The sequence below is a fragment of the Anopheles funestus genome, chromosome X (assembly GCF_943734845.2).
Source record: "Anopheles funestus chromosome X, idAnoFuneDA-416_04, whole genome shotgun sequence".
Taxonomy (NCBI): Eukaryota; Metazoa; Arthropoda; class Insecta; order Diptera; family Culicidae; genus Anopheles; species Anopheles funestus.
The window spans coordinates 15443303-15462383 of NC_064597.1; the positions used below are offsets into that span (position 1 = coordinate 15443303).

The 19081-nt window shown below is 43.1% G+C and overlaps 1 protein-coding gene and 1 long non-coding RNA gene across 2 annotated transcripts in view; one reads left to right on the forward strand and one right to left on the reverse strand.

Moving 5' to 3' along the window:
* The first annotated feature begins 1756 nt into the window (after nucleotides 1-1756).
* The window catches only part of LOC125770640 (carbonic anhydrase-related protein 10), a 43561-nt gene continuing 26236 nt past the window's right edge, over nucleotides 1757-19081 (forward strand). Inside the window, exons 1-2 of the mRNA XM_049440536.1 lie at nucleotides 1757-2916; nucleotides 9020-9454. Of these exons, the coding sequence (XP_049296493.1) occupies nucleotides 9394-9454 (61 nt within the window). The 5' untranslated portion in view covers nucleotides 1757-2916; nucleotides 9020-9393. The remainder of the gene's footprint in view (nucleotides 2917-9019; nucleotides 9455-19081) is intronic.
* LOC125770666 (uncharacterized) lies at nucleotides 15713-16856 on the reverse strand. The gene is made up of 2 exons (XR_007419230.1): nucleotides 16219-16856; nucleotides 15713-15776 (listed from the first exon to the last, which is right to left on the reverse strand). It is a non-coding gene; the product is annotated as an uncharacterized LOC125770666 (long non-coding RNA).

Here is a 19081-nt window from a genome sequence, read left to right on the forward strand (position 1 = left end):
TTTATATTTTCCTGATCGTCATTCGCTCAACTTCCTCCTCCACATTCCTCCCTCTCCATGGACATTTCTTGCTGAGGAAGCGAAACGCCCGTTGGCTACAATAACGCAAATCCATAAACTCTACCAACCAGCCGAACAAGGAAGCGAACCGTCTAACGTCTATCATTATTGGAGGATAAGAGATGAGCTTCTTGAGGGTTCCCGTGGAACTGGTAGGATATTTTGTCGCATGCGAACGTTGTTGCGAGTGTGGTACGGGTTCGGTAGTTGCCGTACGAACGAGAAACCGTATAAAGTGGATATAAGCCCTGCAGGAAGCGAAAAGTAGATGATAAATTTTCAAATTTTTCCCAAACGAGCTCGTTTTTTTTGCAAAGCAAGGGAAGCAATAGTTTGCGCTCGCTTGTTACTAACTTGTTTCTTCTCACGATCTTCTTTTATCGCATTGAAGCAGAGGCGCGCCTATTAGTCTCGATGCGTTAAAGGCCGCCCAGGCTTGCCATCCGGTAATGCGGCCGTGGTTTAACGCCGGAAAGTCACTGAAATTAATGTTCCCGGGGATTGTGTAACGACACCAATATAATCCTTTTAGCGCTTATCCTTTGCGCCTATTAGACGGTGTGAATAGGGGTTGTTTGTTGCATTTTGATCGGTGATGTTACTCCCCACCCTCGCCCGGTTGGGTGATACATTACATGCTCCCCAATGAGATGCTGTATAACGTTTTAGATTTATTGTTTGAGTAACGCTCACACTGCAACGAGCCGTTAACGCTCGGTTTTTGTAACTCATGTTTCGCGTACGGTAACACTGGCAATCTAGCAGATCAAGCGTATTTTTAGCAACAGAAAGAAGGTAACGCCACCACCGATACCGATCGCAGCCATGACCATCATATCGTCCGTTACACTGCGTGCTCCGTAGCCAACCGACAGTGTGCGCTTCCGGTTGATGCCGAGACACTGGTACAGTTTGGAGAGACTCTCCACTATCGACTCACAGTTACAGCGCAACCAATGAACGCTGGTGTAGTAGTTGCGCGACTGTAGTACACTCTTCGAGATGTTGTAGCGCTGCTCAAAGTATCGCAGAGTCTCCAGCATGTCTGGGTAGCGTGTGACGCGCTGAAACAGCAGATAGTCGAAGCTGGACGGTGTTTCCTGGGACAGTGCCACCATCGAACCGACGCTCGCCTGCATCGTGATCGGTAGAAGCTGTGACATGGCGAGCGCGGCACAACCGAACTGCTCCAGCGGCCGATCACCGTACAACATTGAAAGACAGAACTCGTTCGGTGACACGGTCCAGTGCATCAGGTTGATGTGCAGCAGTTCGTGGACGCCGCACGCAAACTTAAACGACCCTTTGAAATTCTTCGTCTGCGGTTCGTTGTTGATCCAGTAGGACAGTGCGATACAGTCGCGGTGCTGGTGCAGCAGCTCGAAGAACGGCGACCGTTCGCGGCTGTAGTTGCTAGCGAGCAGCTCGAACACCGAAGGGTTCTCGAAGTCGATCGATTTGTTTTGCGAACGACGGGCCTGGTGATAGCGCATGTAGCACGGTGTTGTATGTTGCTGTTGCGGATGCACCTGCAGCAGTCCCATCCCTTCCCAGGCCAGTGCGGTACGGTACTGCAGATACTGCAGACAGAGCAGTGGTAGCACAGACTTACACCAGCCACGTAAAGCACACATAGCGAAACGGTGTGCTGGGTTTTGTGGGAAAAACGAAATGCTACTCGACTACTGGTTGTGTCTTCTATTACAGCCAGGCACGGTAGAAATGGTCGATCAATCAACTTCGTGACCGTGCGCTAGTCTTCTTAGCGTACCAGGAATTTTCACAGATTATACTGTTGCGCAAGAAATAAGGATAATGATGCCCGTCGGTCAACCCAATTAACTTCCAATTACTGACCCTAAGATGGTAGGGCCGAGTTTGCAACATCGACAGGTCGGGTCACCAAACCCGCCCCGTTGTGGTAGCAGCAGTCAATCGATTTTCCATTCGCCGATACTACATTCTGACTGAAGACGGCATACCAAGAAGATGTTTCTCACCAAGTGGTCTAGGAATCTTGGGAGTCAAACATTCAAACAACACTAACTTGTGACTTGTAAATCAGTATCCCATCGAAGACAGATTAACAAATCTGTTGTGTTTGATTAGTGCAAACAACAGAAAAATCTCACACACATCCAAAAACCCGTAACCCCACGGTAAAACGGCTGATACGAATAATCGTATCAAGTGTTCGGATTTTACACCAAAGCCCACGTGGAGTGTACGAACGTGGAGAAAAAATGATAACAAACGAACTGGCAATACGACTCATGTTCATTCATTCCGCTAGTATTACCGAACAAAAAACAACTATACTCAAGTATCCAAAACCCGAATAGCCATCACCTGTGTAGGGGAAATGTTCGATCACGGGCAGTCTGTAGCGTGGTAGTAATGTTGCCGTTGCCACATTGCGCAGACGCCCGAAACCAGCAACGAATCGTGTCGTGCAGTGCTTCTCCATTTAGTGCTCGAACGATGCTGGTACGAACTGCTCGAATGATAACGCACTGAAGACACCGACAGTGTTCTCGCTCTCGTCGCACAAGTTCAGCGCTCACTGTTCCATTCCCTTCCGTTATCCTGGCTAGCCTCTTGTTGCCGGTGACCACTCTCAACTCGGGTACAACCTAGAACAGTGACTGTAAGCACCAGCTGCGACGGAACGCGTTGTCAGTCAGTTGGCAAATTGCCGTTAACCGCACCGGACGCGAATTGTGGACTGGAGATTCGGGACGTCCTATCAGAGTGCAAACAGGACGTGTGATGGTGTGCGCGCGAGACTAGTGCGTGTGTCGGGAGGATTTTTTTTTACGTTACATTCGAAACACCACGCAACGATGTGAATGATCGGTAAGATCGTGTGCATGGCCAAGCCAGTAACGCCTTTTCAAATGATCGCTTCGATCGCTTCGTATGGCCCAAATCGCAGAAACGAACAGTTTAGTTGTTACAAAATGATGACAAAATTGTGGGTGTGAATGTGCTTTGCTTCTTCGATCAACTAATGCCGTCGCTTGCGTCCAGAACGTTCAAAAGTCACCAATCAAAACCGTTCGCAAACCGTGACTGTTCGATCGTTCCACAAACGATCGCAATGTGCGGCTTATGTTAGTGAATGTGAATTTCGACACGAAAAGTACAAAACATGAACATTTCATAACTGTCGGTGTGCATTTTTTTTAGCATAGATAGTGATAATCTTTCATGTTAAAATTAAGATCGCGAAAAAAGGAAACCCCTCTGTTACATAATATAAATGAGTTTTAATGTTTAAAACATTGAGAGCATGTGATTGTATATTCGATCGTATCACACATTACGCAGCCGTTTGTGCTATTTTACATCATGAGCTTTTACTCTACGAGCTCTCAGCCTTGATAAGCTGGGAAAAAAGTTCAACGATAGGATAAGGAACGTTCGAGCAGTGGTTCGATCGATTGAATTTATTGTAAATTCACGAAACTCGAATGCTGACAGTGTACTAGTATTAATCAGTGTTAGAAAAAACGCAATATTTGTTCACACCTCTCTTCTCATACTCCACTATTCTGCTTTACGATCTTTGTAATTTAATGTGTTTGAGTGGTTTATGTTTACTCTGTGCATATCTTTTAGAAGATTTTGGATGAAAGTTGCACTTACGATCGGTAGAGTGGTTTTTTTTCTTTTTTCTGTTCAAGTGATTTGCTTTTATTATACAATTGCGCATCTTATAAAATGCAATAAAATTTAAATGTATACAAAATCCACGATTTTTTTTTCTCTTTCAACCGTATATATCTTTTAACCTCTTGCTTTCCTTTCTTTTTCAAGTGTACAAAAGCATTTTGGCCGTTGCTTTTGTTTTTCGTTTTTAAAACCAATTTAACCAAACCTCAACTACAATGGCACTTAATTTCCGTCCGCCAAATAACACCCTTCAACACATAATGGAAATTAATTCCAACAGCCGGATATGCACCGTGTACCACACCATCTTTTTTTTTAATTTCCCGTCGTCATTTTTTGTTTTGCCTTCAATACATCTTACTTGTTCATTCGCGACACAACGCGAGGTGGCGCCATTTTGTGCTTAAAATTAACGAAACTATTAACGCTTTCCTAATGGTCCAACACCTTGGCCTTTAGGAACGGGTTTTGGAAAACGCCAAGAAAGCGAGGGGGGGGAGAGAGAAAAAAGAAAGTAAACGGACGCGAAAATGTAGTGCATTCATTTAATTGATGCAAGCACCACAACCCCTTAGAAAACTGAGCCCACCACATAATTGCTGCGGCATCAACGTCAACGAGTCATGCTGTGAAACATAAAACAAAATATACAACAACAACAACAACAAAAAAGCCAATGCAAGCGAATGCAATGCGTTGTTAAGAAAACAGAGCTAAACGAAGCAGCAGGGAGAAGAAGAAACAGCACAAAAACGAAGGATTGGACGTAAAGTGGGAAACAGGATTTTGTCCTTTTCATGTACGATCCCTTCCGTCCGGATTCGAGATGGATGCTTATGGGCACGGTGGTGAGCGATGATAAAAAAATACTGCACCGCAAATAAACGAATTTTTGAAAGCTACAAAAACACGGTAACGACCCCCTGGGTCCCGGTTCCATCCCACCGACCCAGCCACACAGAAAGGTTGACAATATGGGGCCCTACCGCCAGCCTCATAGCGATCCTATGCTTAATTAAATTTCTCCATTGTTTCGCATATTTTTGCATTAACGAATTACCGAGTTCCGAGACATCGGGTGGTGCCACTTTTGACCACTGCCGGATGAGACGAAAAATGAGGTTGAAAACAACCAAAAAAAAATAACAGGGAGGGAAAACTCCTGCTCCGGAACATGTTGGCAGGCGCGCACATGTATGTGTGCATATGATGGAAACCATTGGCAATCCACGCTGCGCTGTGATCGCATGTGTACCAGTTTGTATTTGATCCTGCACTCATGACAGGAGTCCCGTACCTGGGGCCGTTGGAAAAATTATTTCCAAACATACTTTTTCGCAAACCATAAACGAAGGACGGTTGGCGTCGATGTAGAAAATTGTTTCACCAGCCGCGTATGCAAAAGGCATGCACTTGAAAAGATAAAGCGAAGACTCAACAATGGAAAAAAACCGAGAGAAAAAATACTTCAGAAAACAAATGGAACAAAAAATATTAATATACTCTTTTCCATTCTTACGATGGCGCCCTTGCTGAACAGTGAAAACTTAAAAAGAATTACATCACGACCGTACGACTGTGCATTTTAGTGATGGCTTCTCGTAAGGACCTACGTAAAATAATTACTGCGCCAGTTTTAAAAGACTTGTTGAAAGGAATTGTCCCTCACGGAATACAGAGTAAGTGATCGTCCCAAATCATGCTGTAATTTATAAGGTTACCGCAAGCAACCAATCAAACGATCAGTACTATTTAATTAATACAGGGTCTTAAAGCTCAGTTTTTATTGGCAAAAAAGTTTTTTTCATTTTGATAAACAATCATTTCAACAAATGATAAACACCTTTCTGTGGTTGTTAAAATAGCCTTCACAGTTTCATATTTGGTGTTGAAAACCCTGCAGTAAACATCGTTGCGATCGCATCACGTATGCTCGTCCGCAAAAAAAATTAACAGTAATATACAAAATGAGAGTTAATCATGGGACCGTGTTTGATCGGAACATTGTTCCATTGCAAAGAGGTTTACCTTATTTTTTAATCTAATATTTTACCAGATTTTCTTTAATATCTTCTTTACGACCTGATGAGATTGGGGCGGCCCAGTGGTGCATTTGATAAACGGCGCGGGTCCACACGGCAGGACCGGGTTCAAATCCCATCCGGACCGTCCCACCGTAGCAAGGACTGACTTTCCGGCTACGTGATAAAAATAAGTCTAGTAAGCCAGAAATGGCCGGCGTGACCTGTAAGGTCGTTAAAAACCAAGAAGAGAGAGAGAGAGACCACCTGATGGGATACTTTATTTTTTAAAAAAATTTGTTTTCTTTTATTTCACATGATCTTTCCTTTTATAAATATCCCAAACTAATTAAGCCTTATTATTGCTATACATATTGCTAAACCCATTGCGGTCTAAAACGAATAACAATGATATAAAACAATGATCACTTTATCAGTTCCGTAAAAGTGCCCGATAAGACCGCCGAGTGGAAGATGTTAAACGGGGCGTAACCGCTGCTCAACAAGCGCTAACGAAAGGTGTGTCAATTTAGCCAGAAGCTGCAAATCTGCACACAAACCCCTTTTTTCGAATGCATTTTTGGTCCACCCTCTCATCAAACCCACCATGCACACGTGTGAACCAACAAAGTGCAAGAATATAATCATAAACTGTGTGCTGTCAGTGGGTTGGATGTGTGTTTTATTTATTTCTTTCGGTGTGTCACCTGAAGAAAAGTTTAAGGTTTTTTTTCTCTGTTTTCTTCTCTCTCTCTCTTTATCTTTCTCTACCTCAGAGTTCATAATTTCACACTGTTTCACCTTTTGCATACACTTCTATCATGTATTTTTTTCCAACAAATCAACTTCGTGAGACGGGTTCCATGAGTGGAGGAAAGGTTTTAACAGTTTATTTTATTCACTTCACCGTTTTGCATGTTTTCAGAACACGGAGGGGTATTTTTTTTGTAAACTCTTCAGTTCTGTTTGCTACTTGCTACGCTGGTTTGTGTTTATTCCGTTCACAAGTACTTCTGGTTTTAAATTTCTCACCTTAGTCAAATAAACCAACAACAACTAAAAATCGACCAGAAACCATTTTTCGGCACATCTCGGAAAAGGATTTGAGTAAATATTTGAGCTATTTCACATTGTGGGGAGGAGGGCGGGGAAGGGGAAGCATATTTCCATCCCATACTTTCGATGTTTTGCTACCAGCACGTTTTCCCACCAAACGAGGAAACGAAAGGAAGGAAGAAGAAAAAAACTAACGTGTCGTTCTGATTTAGTTCTGTTGATTTTTGTTACTTGTCGTTCTAAAAATTTTTTCTTTATTTTTTGTGTCTGTCTGAGTTTGTGTGTGTGTGTGTGTTTGTTTCTCGATGTGCTTTTATTCGAGATTTAGTTCTAGTGGTCTGAAACGTGTCTTTTTCATCGTGGTGTTAGTTTTGCTTTTCTTTTCGTTTTGCACTATATTATTATTTGCGAGGTCCTTTGCCGGTTGTTGTTTCCCAAGATCGGTATTAGCATTCGTGGTTTAGCCTTTAGACCCAAAAAGAAACAAAAAAGAAGGAAGGAACATACAGGTTTGGATGCGCTGTAGAAATGTGGAGGCGAATTTATGTCACACCACAGACCGAGCACACGAGTTTGGGGACGAAAGTGCGCTCTCGCCGGAAGTAGAATAAATAATGAACAGAAAATAAGGAGAAAACATTGCACGCGGGAGGTGAAAGGGGAAAAGAAAACAACGGCAATTTTTCCGAGGTTATTTTATCTCATTCTCCATCCCCTACCCCTCGCGCATACAGGAAAGGTGATAATGAACTGTGCTGCAAAGCCCCATTCCCATCAGCTAGCGAAAGCAACGCTGAACGCGATAATTATGATGAAGAGGTTAAACGTTTCATTTTCTGCCTGCTTCGTTCATCATTGCACAAGAATTTGCGCTCTTGTTTAATGTGTTTCTGTGTTGTTGTTTTTCTTTAGTTTTTTTTCGTTTTGGTTTTTGCTTCCTTTTATTTGAACTGCAAGCGCGAAGAATTAAATCAAACCTACCCCCGCGTGTCCACTCTGTGCGGTGTGTTGGTTGAAAGGATAACGGTAACAAAAGCATTGAATAAAATTTCAAGAAAAAAATATCAAGAAAATAAAACACGATGGCCGCACGACGCTACACGACGGTGTGGTGCATTTTGACACACGGATACGGAGCAGAGATGAGTTTGTGTTTTTTTTTTGTCGTTGCAACATTCACTTTTGGTCACTCGTGCCAATGCCGGGACTCGGGAATGCGAGACTGGGTGCGTGACTAATTCCGCCACTGAAAGGGCGAGCAGGGCGTTGGTGGTGGTGAGAATGCAGAAGCAAAACCCTTCTCCACAAAGTGTGTGTGTGTGTGTGTCACCAGGAGTGAATTGTGACATTTGAGATGATTAATTAAGACCGGTAGCTTAACGGTCAACGGTGAGAGCCCGCCAAGCGGTGCACACGCTGCTGTATGAAGCAATCAGAAAAAATATAACACACCACTAGCGGAAGCGTACTGTCCGAAGCGTTCCCGGTTTATTTCGGTCGCCTTTTTTTGCGCTTACACACGGGGATGGATTTATTTTCCTTTTCATCGTTTACTGTGTGTGTGTCTGGCTAGTTGAAGTTGATTGCATTGCTGTGTCAGGTATGGAGAGATATGTGTGTTTTTTTTTAATTTTTTGAGAAAAAATATTTTAACCCTCCCCCCTTCGCTTACAATCCACTTCGGTTATGCAACCAGTAGTGAAAGGTTATGCCAGTAACGAAGGTGCACCGGAAAATGAGTTACAAAAGCTATATAAACTCACTTGAAAAAAAAGAAGAATTTAAAGTAGAAAAATTTGAAGGCGAAACAATGCTAACGGAGCACAGTAAAGCACGCTAGCGTAAAGTGCTTAAGTGTGCACAAATATTTTTGTGATTGCACCTGTAAGTTATGCCGTGTGAAATTATGTATTCACTATTTGAGAAAACAAAATCGCACAATTACAAAAGTTGCAACAACAACAAAGTATTATCGACAACAATTACTTGTACACAGTAAAACAGTATTAGGATGCAATTTTCTTTGTTTTTTCATAGAACATTAGAAGTAACTAAATATAAGGTAAAATTAGGAGACATTTCCCACTAAACTGTAAGAGTGTAAAAGTGTTGTAAAAAGAGATTGCTAAAAATAAGAACTTAATTCAACACAGGAGTTATGCTCTCTTTCGTAAGCATTAAATACATACTGTAAACTACCCCTGCAGGATATGCAACGCGTATGACATTTGTTACTTAATAAGACGCACATAACTCTCGACTATGAAGAACGATCACAGAACGATACCTAATCCTTCGTGTGCCGGAAACTGAAATACTTCATTACACAAGTGAAGAAAACAAAAACAAACAAGCAAAAATTGCTTGTTGGTGACGTTTAGTGTTAAAAAGTGACGAGTGTTCGAATGTTGCACACAAATGTGTGGCCGAGGTGTGATCGTTGGCGACGAATTTTGCAGCAGCCGTGCCCGAAAGCAGTGTGAGCAGCTGTTGATGCGCTGCTAGAGCAGGAAAGTGAAGTGTAAAGTAAAAAAAAAATCGGTAAAATAGTTGAAACGAGACGTCCAGGTGGTAAAGAGTCATGTCAGTCATGCATCCGAGAATCTTCCTGAACGTTTGCTTCCTGCTAGCGCTAGGACACGGTAAGTAAGGGTTACTTTTATCTTCCAGCTATCAGGGCAAAATGTTGAAATGTAAATTCGAACCAGTTACCCCATGGATGGAAGGGTGAAGGTGGATTCATTTTGGAAGGATTTTTGCCTTTTACTTTGGGTTTAAAGCATTACGGTAAACAGTGTTTAACGGATAGTGTGCATCCGATATGAACATACAACCGACCATTGGCAGACATTTCCATTTTGCATCTGAGACTGGTAAAAATTTGTGGGCATGATGCAAGTCAGTTTTTAAAGTGTGCAAAGTTGAGAACGAATCGATTTGCCTAAAAGTGGAGTGGATACCTCAGTGCTCACAGACTCGTACGATGTTTTAAAGCCCCAACTTGAGAGACACCTTGAAGTACTATTCCATATTCGGTCAGGCTATGGGGGTGGAAGCGGTGTGGGGGGGGGGGGAGGTGTTACGGAAAGAAATATCCTTCTACAACCCGGAGGGCTTATTTTCCAATATCCGGCTTTCTTTCTTTCTCTCCCCGCCACCCACGAACCGCCCTCCCTTCTGCTCTGCTTCCCATGAAGGTGCTTCAATATGATTGCTCACCTTTTGCCTGTAAGAACAACACACCTCTGCCAAAGGAACTTTAGACATCACAACCCAAAAAGGGGGGGAGGGAGAACAACAACAAAAAATAGCAAACGATTGCTACGACGATGATGATTATGCTGATGGTTGATGCTAATGAATGAAGGCACCTTCCTTTCGATCGACCACACACAGCCACAGTACCGACCCAAAAAACGCACAGCTCACACATCCGGTGTGTTTTTGTAGGTGTGTTGTGCAACTTCAATACACGCTACGGACATCGTCTCTCACACCGCTCACCGGTGGAATGCTATTGTTGAGCGCGATGCCACCGGTGCCACGGTTTCGGACGGTCCGGGTTCGGGCAGGCTTGGGTATAGATAGAAAAAGGGGAAAAAGCCACCATTCAGCACGAGACCTAGCAATCACATGCGCTACCGAAAAGCCAGATTCATTTCCTGTTCATCGAATTTCGCTCCTCTGGGTAAAGACTCAAACACTCACCCCATCTCACCCGTGCACGAGCCTCTGCGTGCTGCGGATGGATGGTTTGGTGCTGTTCGCACACAGATAAAATGCATCCCCCGCCCCTCCCACCTCCAGCGTGTTAGTCATCACACGATCCGGGGACGAGCATTGGCAGGAAACTAACGATAGGGTGATGCAAGGGGATGAAAAACCCGAACAAATTTCACTGACCACAGAAACATAATTTGCATTGCCGTCCCTCGGTTTTCTGGTATCAAACCTCGACAACACCGCACACGAAATCATTGTACGGGTGTACACTCAACGACTGTATCATAGCGGGTGGGCAATCATATCGGGACCCACTAAAGCCACCAAATCAACGAGACGGGCAAGGGGTTTTTTGGGAGGTTGGAATATGTGTTGTACAACCTCATCATAGGCGGCAAACGGTCCCGGTTGGGTTTCCCCCCTCCCTCTCCTCCCACCCCCTCCGTTCCCCAGTGGTATGTGCGGTGGTTTTTGAACAGAAAATCGACATTGAATTCATACAAACCCCCGCTCCCCGAAGTTCTCGATATCATGACCCGTGTTCCGGTTACAAAAATAAATAAAACACCGTACCCGCCCCCCGGCAGCGTCATCACACCCAGCCGCACGGGTCTAATTAGTATTAATTTTAATAAAAACCTCATAATTCGGGGATATTAAATTATAAGCCCGTTCACACCAACGGAATACAGGCTGGGAGGTGTTTGACCTTTGAAGGGTTGCAACATGTTGAACACAGTTCCCCCAAGAATACTTCTAGTCTACGCTTGACAGGCGGAGCAGGATGAAGATTCTTTCATCACTACTACCGGATTTACGTGTTAGACTTACTATTTCTAATACTGTCCAAGATACGGATCTCTTGTTAGAGGAAATGTACTTTCTTCTTTCGAAATTTATTTCATACAATTAATCGACAAATAACCAATATTAAAATTACAAAAAAAATATTTTTAAATAAAACGATTTTGTAATACAGATTGCATAACTTTAGGCATTACTATTTTAAGATGGTGCATTATATTTTTCTTCAGTTTTTTATTTGTCTTTCGACGTTAAGAGACTTTAAAGTTGTTAGTTATAAAGAATTATACAATTTTAATTGAAAATTTTATACAAATTCTTCAATAACATACTTAGGTACTGTAATTGAATAAATAGTTTCATATTGCATAAAACTTATTTTACTGGCTATATCAACGTGTTAGCAATTCAATTCTTAAGATTTAATTTAAGATTTAAGAGCTTACTAAAACCATCGCAGACCCCATTTATAGCAAAGCAAATAGTGTTTCAGTCATTTTCGACCTAATATACCTATCCCGCTTTGTAGTAAGCTATCAAATGTCATAAAAATAACATTAAAAGAAAAACAAGAAATCATCATAATAAACAAACCGAACCATGACAGTGGAATCGACGCGTTGTGATGTAAACTGTCAATCACCAGTCACCATATACCGGGTGAGTGACAGAATATTATAATCCAACCGTAACGATTCGTATTGCAGTGTTTTCGTTTGCTTAATTGTTGCGATGACACACTACCGAATGCTGGCAAACACACTGCGTGCCCACTACTATGCTGCTGCCACCGGGTACCGCGCTCTTAAAGTTCAGCAACACCCCCCACAAAATAAACCTTTAAACAACTGCAAACATTCCCCAGTTGGAAAAACAGTACGAAAAAGTATGCAAAACTTTCCCAACACTGCACAGACGCACATCAGGTGGTGAGGCGTGAGGAGGATTGAAGGGTAGAAGGATGATAGAGTATATTTTTCTTTTATTTTTTTTTTCACTTCTCGTTTTTGGGAAGGCGAGAACCATATTCCGGTGTGCGGAAAACCGTCTGGCTAGCGTGAACTCGCACTGGCAGACAAAACCAGTACTCCCAGGTGCTGCTCCCAGACCAGGGTGCCAGTGCACTGGCGGTGATTTAATTTCATAAGCTTCCGGATGTCCTCAACCAAAGTTGTACTTTCCTCTCCTACCGTCCCACTAGCGTCACCCTATCCCGTAGGAACTTTACTGTGTACGTGCCTGGACACGTTCTCTGGCGTCGAAAGATGCAACATCAGGTCAGTCGATTGCGTTTCGCTCTTGCGTCCATTTCGGGGATTGTGCCTTCGTGTGTGTTGTATATATACATGTGTGTGTGTTGATGTGTGTGTGTGTGTGTGTTTAGTTAAACATCTTCTAACGTATTCCTCCCGTTTACTCCTGTCACGGCTGCTGCCAGCGATGGCAATCGTGTGGCAAGTGGCGGAACGTGATCTACACGCAGTCAACAGCTCGTTAACCGGCGTGTGGATATTTGACGGATGAAATAGCCCAAACTAATAGGGCCCATCCAAACGCTGGCTGGTGAAGATGGTGGAAAGAGTGCGAATCGTTTCTGTTTTTGTTTTCGTTGTGCCCGGTTCCATCATCCAACCGCATAGCACCGCACCACCAATTTGCCAATGTCCTTGCGTGCCGTGTACGTTTTGCTGGAAAAACGTTGCGTGCCCGGCAGAATAAAAAGGAATAACGTGCACGGCTCTTCCACACTCACTCTCTCTCTGTCATACTAAATTCATTAAATATGGAGATTCCGAACCGGACCGGAACCTCGAGGAAACTTGTGAGTCGCTGTTTCCGGTGTGCTGTGCCCCTTTCCATCATTCCACTGCGCTAACGTCGCGCCGACCTGGGGAGGTCTGGCTTTTGTGTGCTTCTGCTGCCGGATGTTGAGGTCGTTTCGGTCCGATCGCTAACGCTAACGCGATGACAGCCTACTTCCGCCCAAGGGGTAGTGCTGTACGGGGTTCGGATGGACATACACACCTCCTTTTCTAACCTCTTCCCATTCCCTCCTTCCCTCCTGCACACCCACCCTCATCCTATCTATCCTCCGCAACCAGCACCATTCACACTTTAACGTTTCCCTTTTACTCACGCACACATCCGGGTCGTGTGGTGTAGGCACGCACCGACTGGGGTTGGATATTTTATTTATCTTCACACAAACACACAAACACACACACACATTCCCACTTCCCGATTACACCCCAACCATCCATCCGCACGAGTACAGCAACATCCTATCACGTCTGTCTTGTGCAAACTGGCGCTAGAGACGGTCACTCGTTCAAAAACCACCGGATCGGATGCTCGATGACGGACAAAGTTGATTAGAATTCATCCGCAAACGAACCTGATTGACGCGCGTAACACATACACCCAACCGTAGGACATTCGAAATAGATTAAGCCGTGAGCAAACGTTATCGCGGCGGGAGGAGATGATTTTTGATTTGCAACCGATCACCACTCAAACCCGGACGGCACGATACTGATGAGAAATTGGCAAAAACAAAATACCTCAAACACTCGATCGGTTTCGTTCATCCCGTGCACGCGCGTGCACGAAGTTTTTGCTGGTGTCTTATTGCAGTGTTCGAGTGTCCACAGAAGGAAACACATAGTGGATGTGAACGAGAAGCTCTTAATACTTAATGACTAACAATGTGCAATAGCCACAAGGCACAAGAAGTTCCAACTTATGGAGGTGATTTCCGCTTGGTTCGGTTGCAAGAATCAAACGGTTAGAATAAATTTTATCATACTTTCGTGTTTTATCATCCCAGCTCATACACAAATTATAGACGCCTAATTGTTACTTGTTTTAAAAGTTGTTTTGCTTATTTTTTGTTACGCTTTGTTATGAGGCTAAAAAGTAAGCACTCGTTTGTTTTTTAACATATGATTTTTCCTGACGTTCCTTCCTAATTTATAGTTCATCAATTCTAAATTATCGAAACCATTGAGAAATGTATTTACACATTAAATTCATGAAAAATAATGGGTTAGATTAGCTAGCATTAAAAATGTCATTGTTTTAAGAAGATAAGAAGAATTTCTGAGCATTGCTTACTTCTGACCCTGCAAAAACTGCTTATCACTTGCCGAAACAAGCCACCCAAGACAGGAGCGTATGCGAGAACTTTAAGCAATATGAAGCAGGGCATAGCGCGATACGTATAAACATTAACAGACTCGGGAGTGCGTTGAGATAAACATATGAATTGTGAACTAAGCAAAAAGTAATACGTTCAGGCGAACATGCTCGCGCACTGGCGGTAATAATAACAATCAAAGAATCGAACAACGAAAAATCCGAGTCCTCGTAAATCCGTCCAACGTAAAACCGTCTAAACCCAATTAAGCACATTGACTTAATACTAACGTAAAGAAATGAATCCAACTCATTCTAATTCTTTCATCTGGCGTTTACTGTTCAGTCTCGGAATGCATTGTTAGTACAGTGGAGCGCCGATTATTCGGGTACCTTTTATCCGGCTGTCTCATTATCCGTGCAGCTTCTGAAATGACAGTTTTATATCGAATCCAGCCATGTATTTTTTTAATGCTTGAGATCTGAGGTGCGTTTATACTCGTGTGTACTTTCCAAAGAACAGGACGTACACACATGTGTACACTGTGAATAAGAGTAAGGTTGCAAATACACGAAGCGAGGTTTCTGGAAAAAGTGACTATTGTTGATACCGTATTTTCATTGGCTCAGACTTGAGAGAAGGTTCCGGATGTAGCTCTACTTCGGTCTTGAAATTTCGGAAATTGAAGGATTGTATAAACTAAAAATCGGAAGGATCTTCAAAAACTATTATGTTTGTAACATGTGGGCGAGGAAAGCGCAGAGCAGTGGATACTAATAGATTCTAATTATCCTGGATACGAATTCAAAAGCGACACAGGTATTTTTATAGAAACAAGATACAATACGGACGATGAATGTAATTCAGAATCAGAAGATGAGTGACTGAAAACCCCTATAGATTTAAACTCTGCCAAATACGCTGATGAGTTGTTAGAATTCATGGACAGCTAGGAAACCTACTTAAATGTAGGAAAAATAAGATCAAATATTAAAATGTATTATATAAATGCATACCTGTCAACCAAACCTTGTGAACCTTTTATCCGTTGTGTTCGATTATCCGGCCACCATTGAGTCCCAATATGCCCGGATAATCGACGCTCCACTGTATATAGGCAGGAAGAAATTGCTAATACATATATATTCCATTGCAATCTAAACCTGAAATGGGTGAGTTCGAAGCTCAACCAACCGTTTTATGATCTGGTTAAGAAAGATATCCACGAAGGTCCACAGCAAGATACTTGTGTTGGTTAACCCTGAAGAAAAGGCTAATTGTCTTGACTCAAGTTGTTCTGACTAAGGTTGGAAATAGACGAAGCGAGATTTACGCAGATCGAGTAATACGCGGCTAGTTTATACCAGATTTAGCCCAGTTCAGGTGTCAAATTTGCCGCGCCTGCTATCGCGCCCGCGTTTCCGCAGAGTTGTTGAAGTGCAGCAACTCTGCGTTTACTCGGTAGCGAGATCGATGACATAAAGAGTTGTTTACAATTTTGTTGATGATTTTCTGGTTAAGAAGAACCAAAACATAAAGATTTCGCTACAATGACTTAAAACTACAACAAAAAGAGTAGGTTTATAGCTGCAGTAAATAGATTTTCTTAAGCTATTGGCACTGCGTACGCGGTTTGGTCCATACACGAGGCGCGGTTTACTCGCCTGTTTGACCGACGTTATACCAAAATTGACACCTGCGTATTACTCGATCCGCGTAAATCTCGCTTCGTCTATGTCCAACCTAAGCCATCTTTCCGCAGAGCAGTCCGCGTCTATTAAAGTCCGTTCCCCGAAACACGCGACAAGAAGCTAGCGCAAAAGCTTCGAGTTGACTATTCTTCGCGTAGTCTACTCAACGACGGCGGACCCCGTAATTTGACTTTGTTCCTGCAGCAACTAATGGCGGCTCCAGAGCAGAGAAGTTTGCTCTTACGCGAAATCGCATCCTCTGTGAGCGAATTTACGGAAAAACAAGGTGTGCTGTCACCACAAGAACAGTGTGAAGTGCAAGATCGTTGGTGTCCGATCGAAATAAGTGCCTCGACTCGACAAATACGATAACGATGTGCCTCCCACACTTTGCCGACGAAGCAATTGTACAAAACTTCCCAGACATTCCCGAATCCGAACAAGCGTGGAACGACGAAGGTTGGTAACCCGGCCAGGACATCCAGGAAGTTCCCGAGCCCGAGCAGCCAAGTGACGACGACGGTTGGGACGACAATCCCGTACTCGACATTCTGGAACAGGACTCGCAAGAAAAAGAACGAGAATATTTCCAACTGTGACAGTTTGTACCGAATTATATTGATAAGGAGGCGGTAACAAATAACACAATACCACACATCAGAAACAATTGCAGCAACAGCAATAGCAGTAACAGCAATATCACTAACAGTAGTCACATCAATATTACTCCGGAGTAATTACTCCGGAGTTGACTATGGATGTAGCGCCGTAGTCAACTCCGGAGTAATCTAACATTTTAACTCCGGATCGAAGTTTACTTAGTGGCCGCGCGCAGTTAGTTGTACTGATTGAAAATTGAAGATTTACCCATCACTAAAAAGAAGTTGACTTTGCAACAGGTGTTTGCTTCGATGAAAATGGAAATCTTTCACGACTAACCTGTGCTCACACTATGGAGCGAGTAGGACGAATAATAGAAGTAATAGTGCCTGTTTGAAGGTGAACAGCAGTTTTAAATAGTCTCACATCATTTCCATATGTTGTTATGATAAATAAAAAACTAATTAAATTATTAATAAATAGAACTGTATCGTAATAAAATGACCATTTCATTGTTTTCCGCATTTGTTTACAATTTCCTTCCAATCCAGGACTCCTAAGCAAACGGAATGGACACCAGCAGTGCCAGGCACTACTGATTTCATTGTTTACAATCCGTAAATAAGGAATCTCTTTTAATAATAATAAAAAATCAAACCCAATCCATGCTTTTCAATCTTATTTTTGCTATCCAATCCCGAGCAATAGATGCTCAAATAAGATGAACGATAGAACAAACATCTTCTCCATGGTTGGCTAGGAGTTTTCTGCGGGGCAACGCGCATCAAAATCGCCGAAGGACAGTTTGCGAAAATGGTTCACCCATCCGCGGTGTGACATTGACGACTCAATGGTGATGGATTAACTCCATTACTTAGCCAGTAATCGTTTACGGGCGATGATCGATGGCTGGGCTTAGTTTGTGCCGTGCCACGGGTACACCCGTGGCTCCGTACCAATTTTTCATCCTTCCATTCTTGTCCATACAGTCGTACAAACTGTACACAAAAGGTAATTCAATTTGACCTACCCTACCCTGTACGGGATGATCGAGCGAATGGTAAGGGAAGGAGGAGATATGATTGGGGGATTTAGGGGCAAAAGACAAAAGAAAGACGAAATGGTACAAAAGCCGAACAACCAAAAAAAACCAGGGAGAAAAATAAAGAAAGAACAATAATTGCTTTGCATCGTTCCTGGACCCAACGGAGACATTATTAATATTTTCGTACAATTGTGTGTGTGTGTGTGTGTGTGGGTGGGTGGGTGATTGCGTCGATGCTGTTCCACATCCTGTCCAAGAGAATGCTTCCTTTACTTCGACCATAACGTAACTGTTGGGAAGCAGAAGAAGAGACCGGTAGCTTGGGTGGAATCATGAATTCGCTACACGCCCCACCTCCTCACTCTGCCTACTTTACCCTTTTCCATCCAACCGTTGTATTCACCAGCAACAACAAAAGGTGATGACATCATGGTGGTACCGTTGCTCTGAAGGGAGTATCGTTCTTACAGACTATGTTCACCGTAGCAGCGTGTGCGCGCGGGCCCCAATAATGCGGCGAGAAATCTTGCCCTCCATCGATCGGGGGAGGTCGGAGGCAACGTCTTCTAACTTTTCCCGCCCTTTCGCTCGCTTGGCTTCATTGTCGTTTTTGTTTAGTGTTCCGTCTGGCAAAGAGGGGGACTTCGAGTGTTCAATTTTCTCCGTTATTGGCATTCAACATTCCACACTACGAACACATACATACACATTCTTCCCTTGCTCGAGCGGGAAGGAGGACACATGAATAACGTTGGCGAACTCTCGAAACGATATCAATTTATTACTCCACTTTGCGCCTCGCGCCCATGAATACTTTCCAGTGGGATAGGTAAGAAGACCAACATGGTAAAGGATGACAACAGAGGAAAGATTCGCATTACTTCTCTTTATCTCTCCCTCACACACCCACACATTCTATCACTGCTTATCCCTTTTTTCCTTTCCATTTCTCACGCATTTTCGTACCATTTGGGTTCAAAAAAAACGCCCCTTCCTAATATGTTAGCCCCAGCATAAAAGGTGCTGGTGGCATACATGCATCCTTTTATAACTTTGGAGCAACCACCAAGAGTTGCTGTCGAAAATACGAACAACGTTATCTGTGATACACAAAAACAAAGATCAATATCGCTTGTTTACTTCCTAAAAACTCAAATGAACAATGGCCGGTGTGGGAAAAAATTAGTACAGAATTGTAGAATTCCTTATTTGTGGGGTAGATAAGATATCAGGTTGTTGAAAGATACAATTTTCTAGAAAACCTTGTATA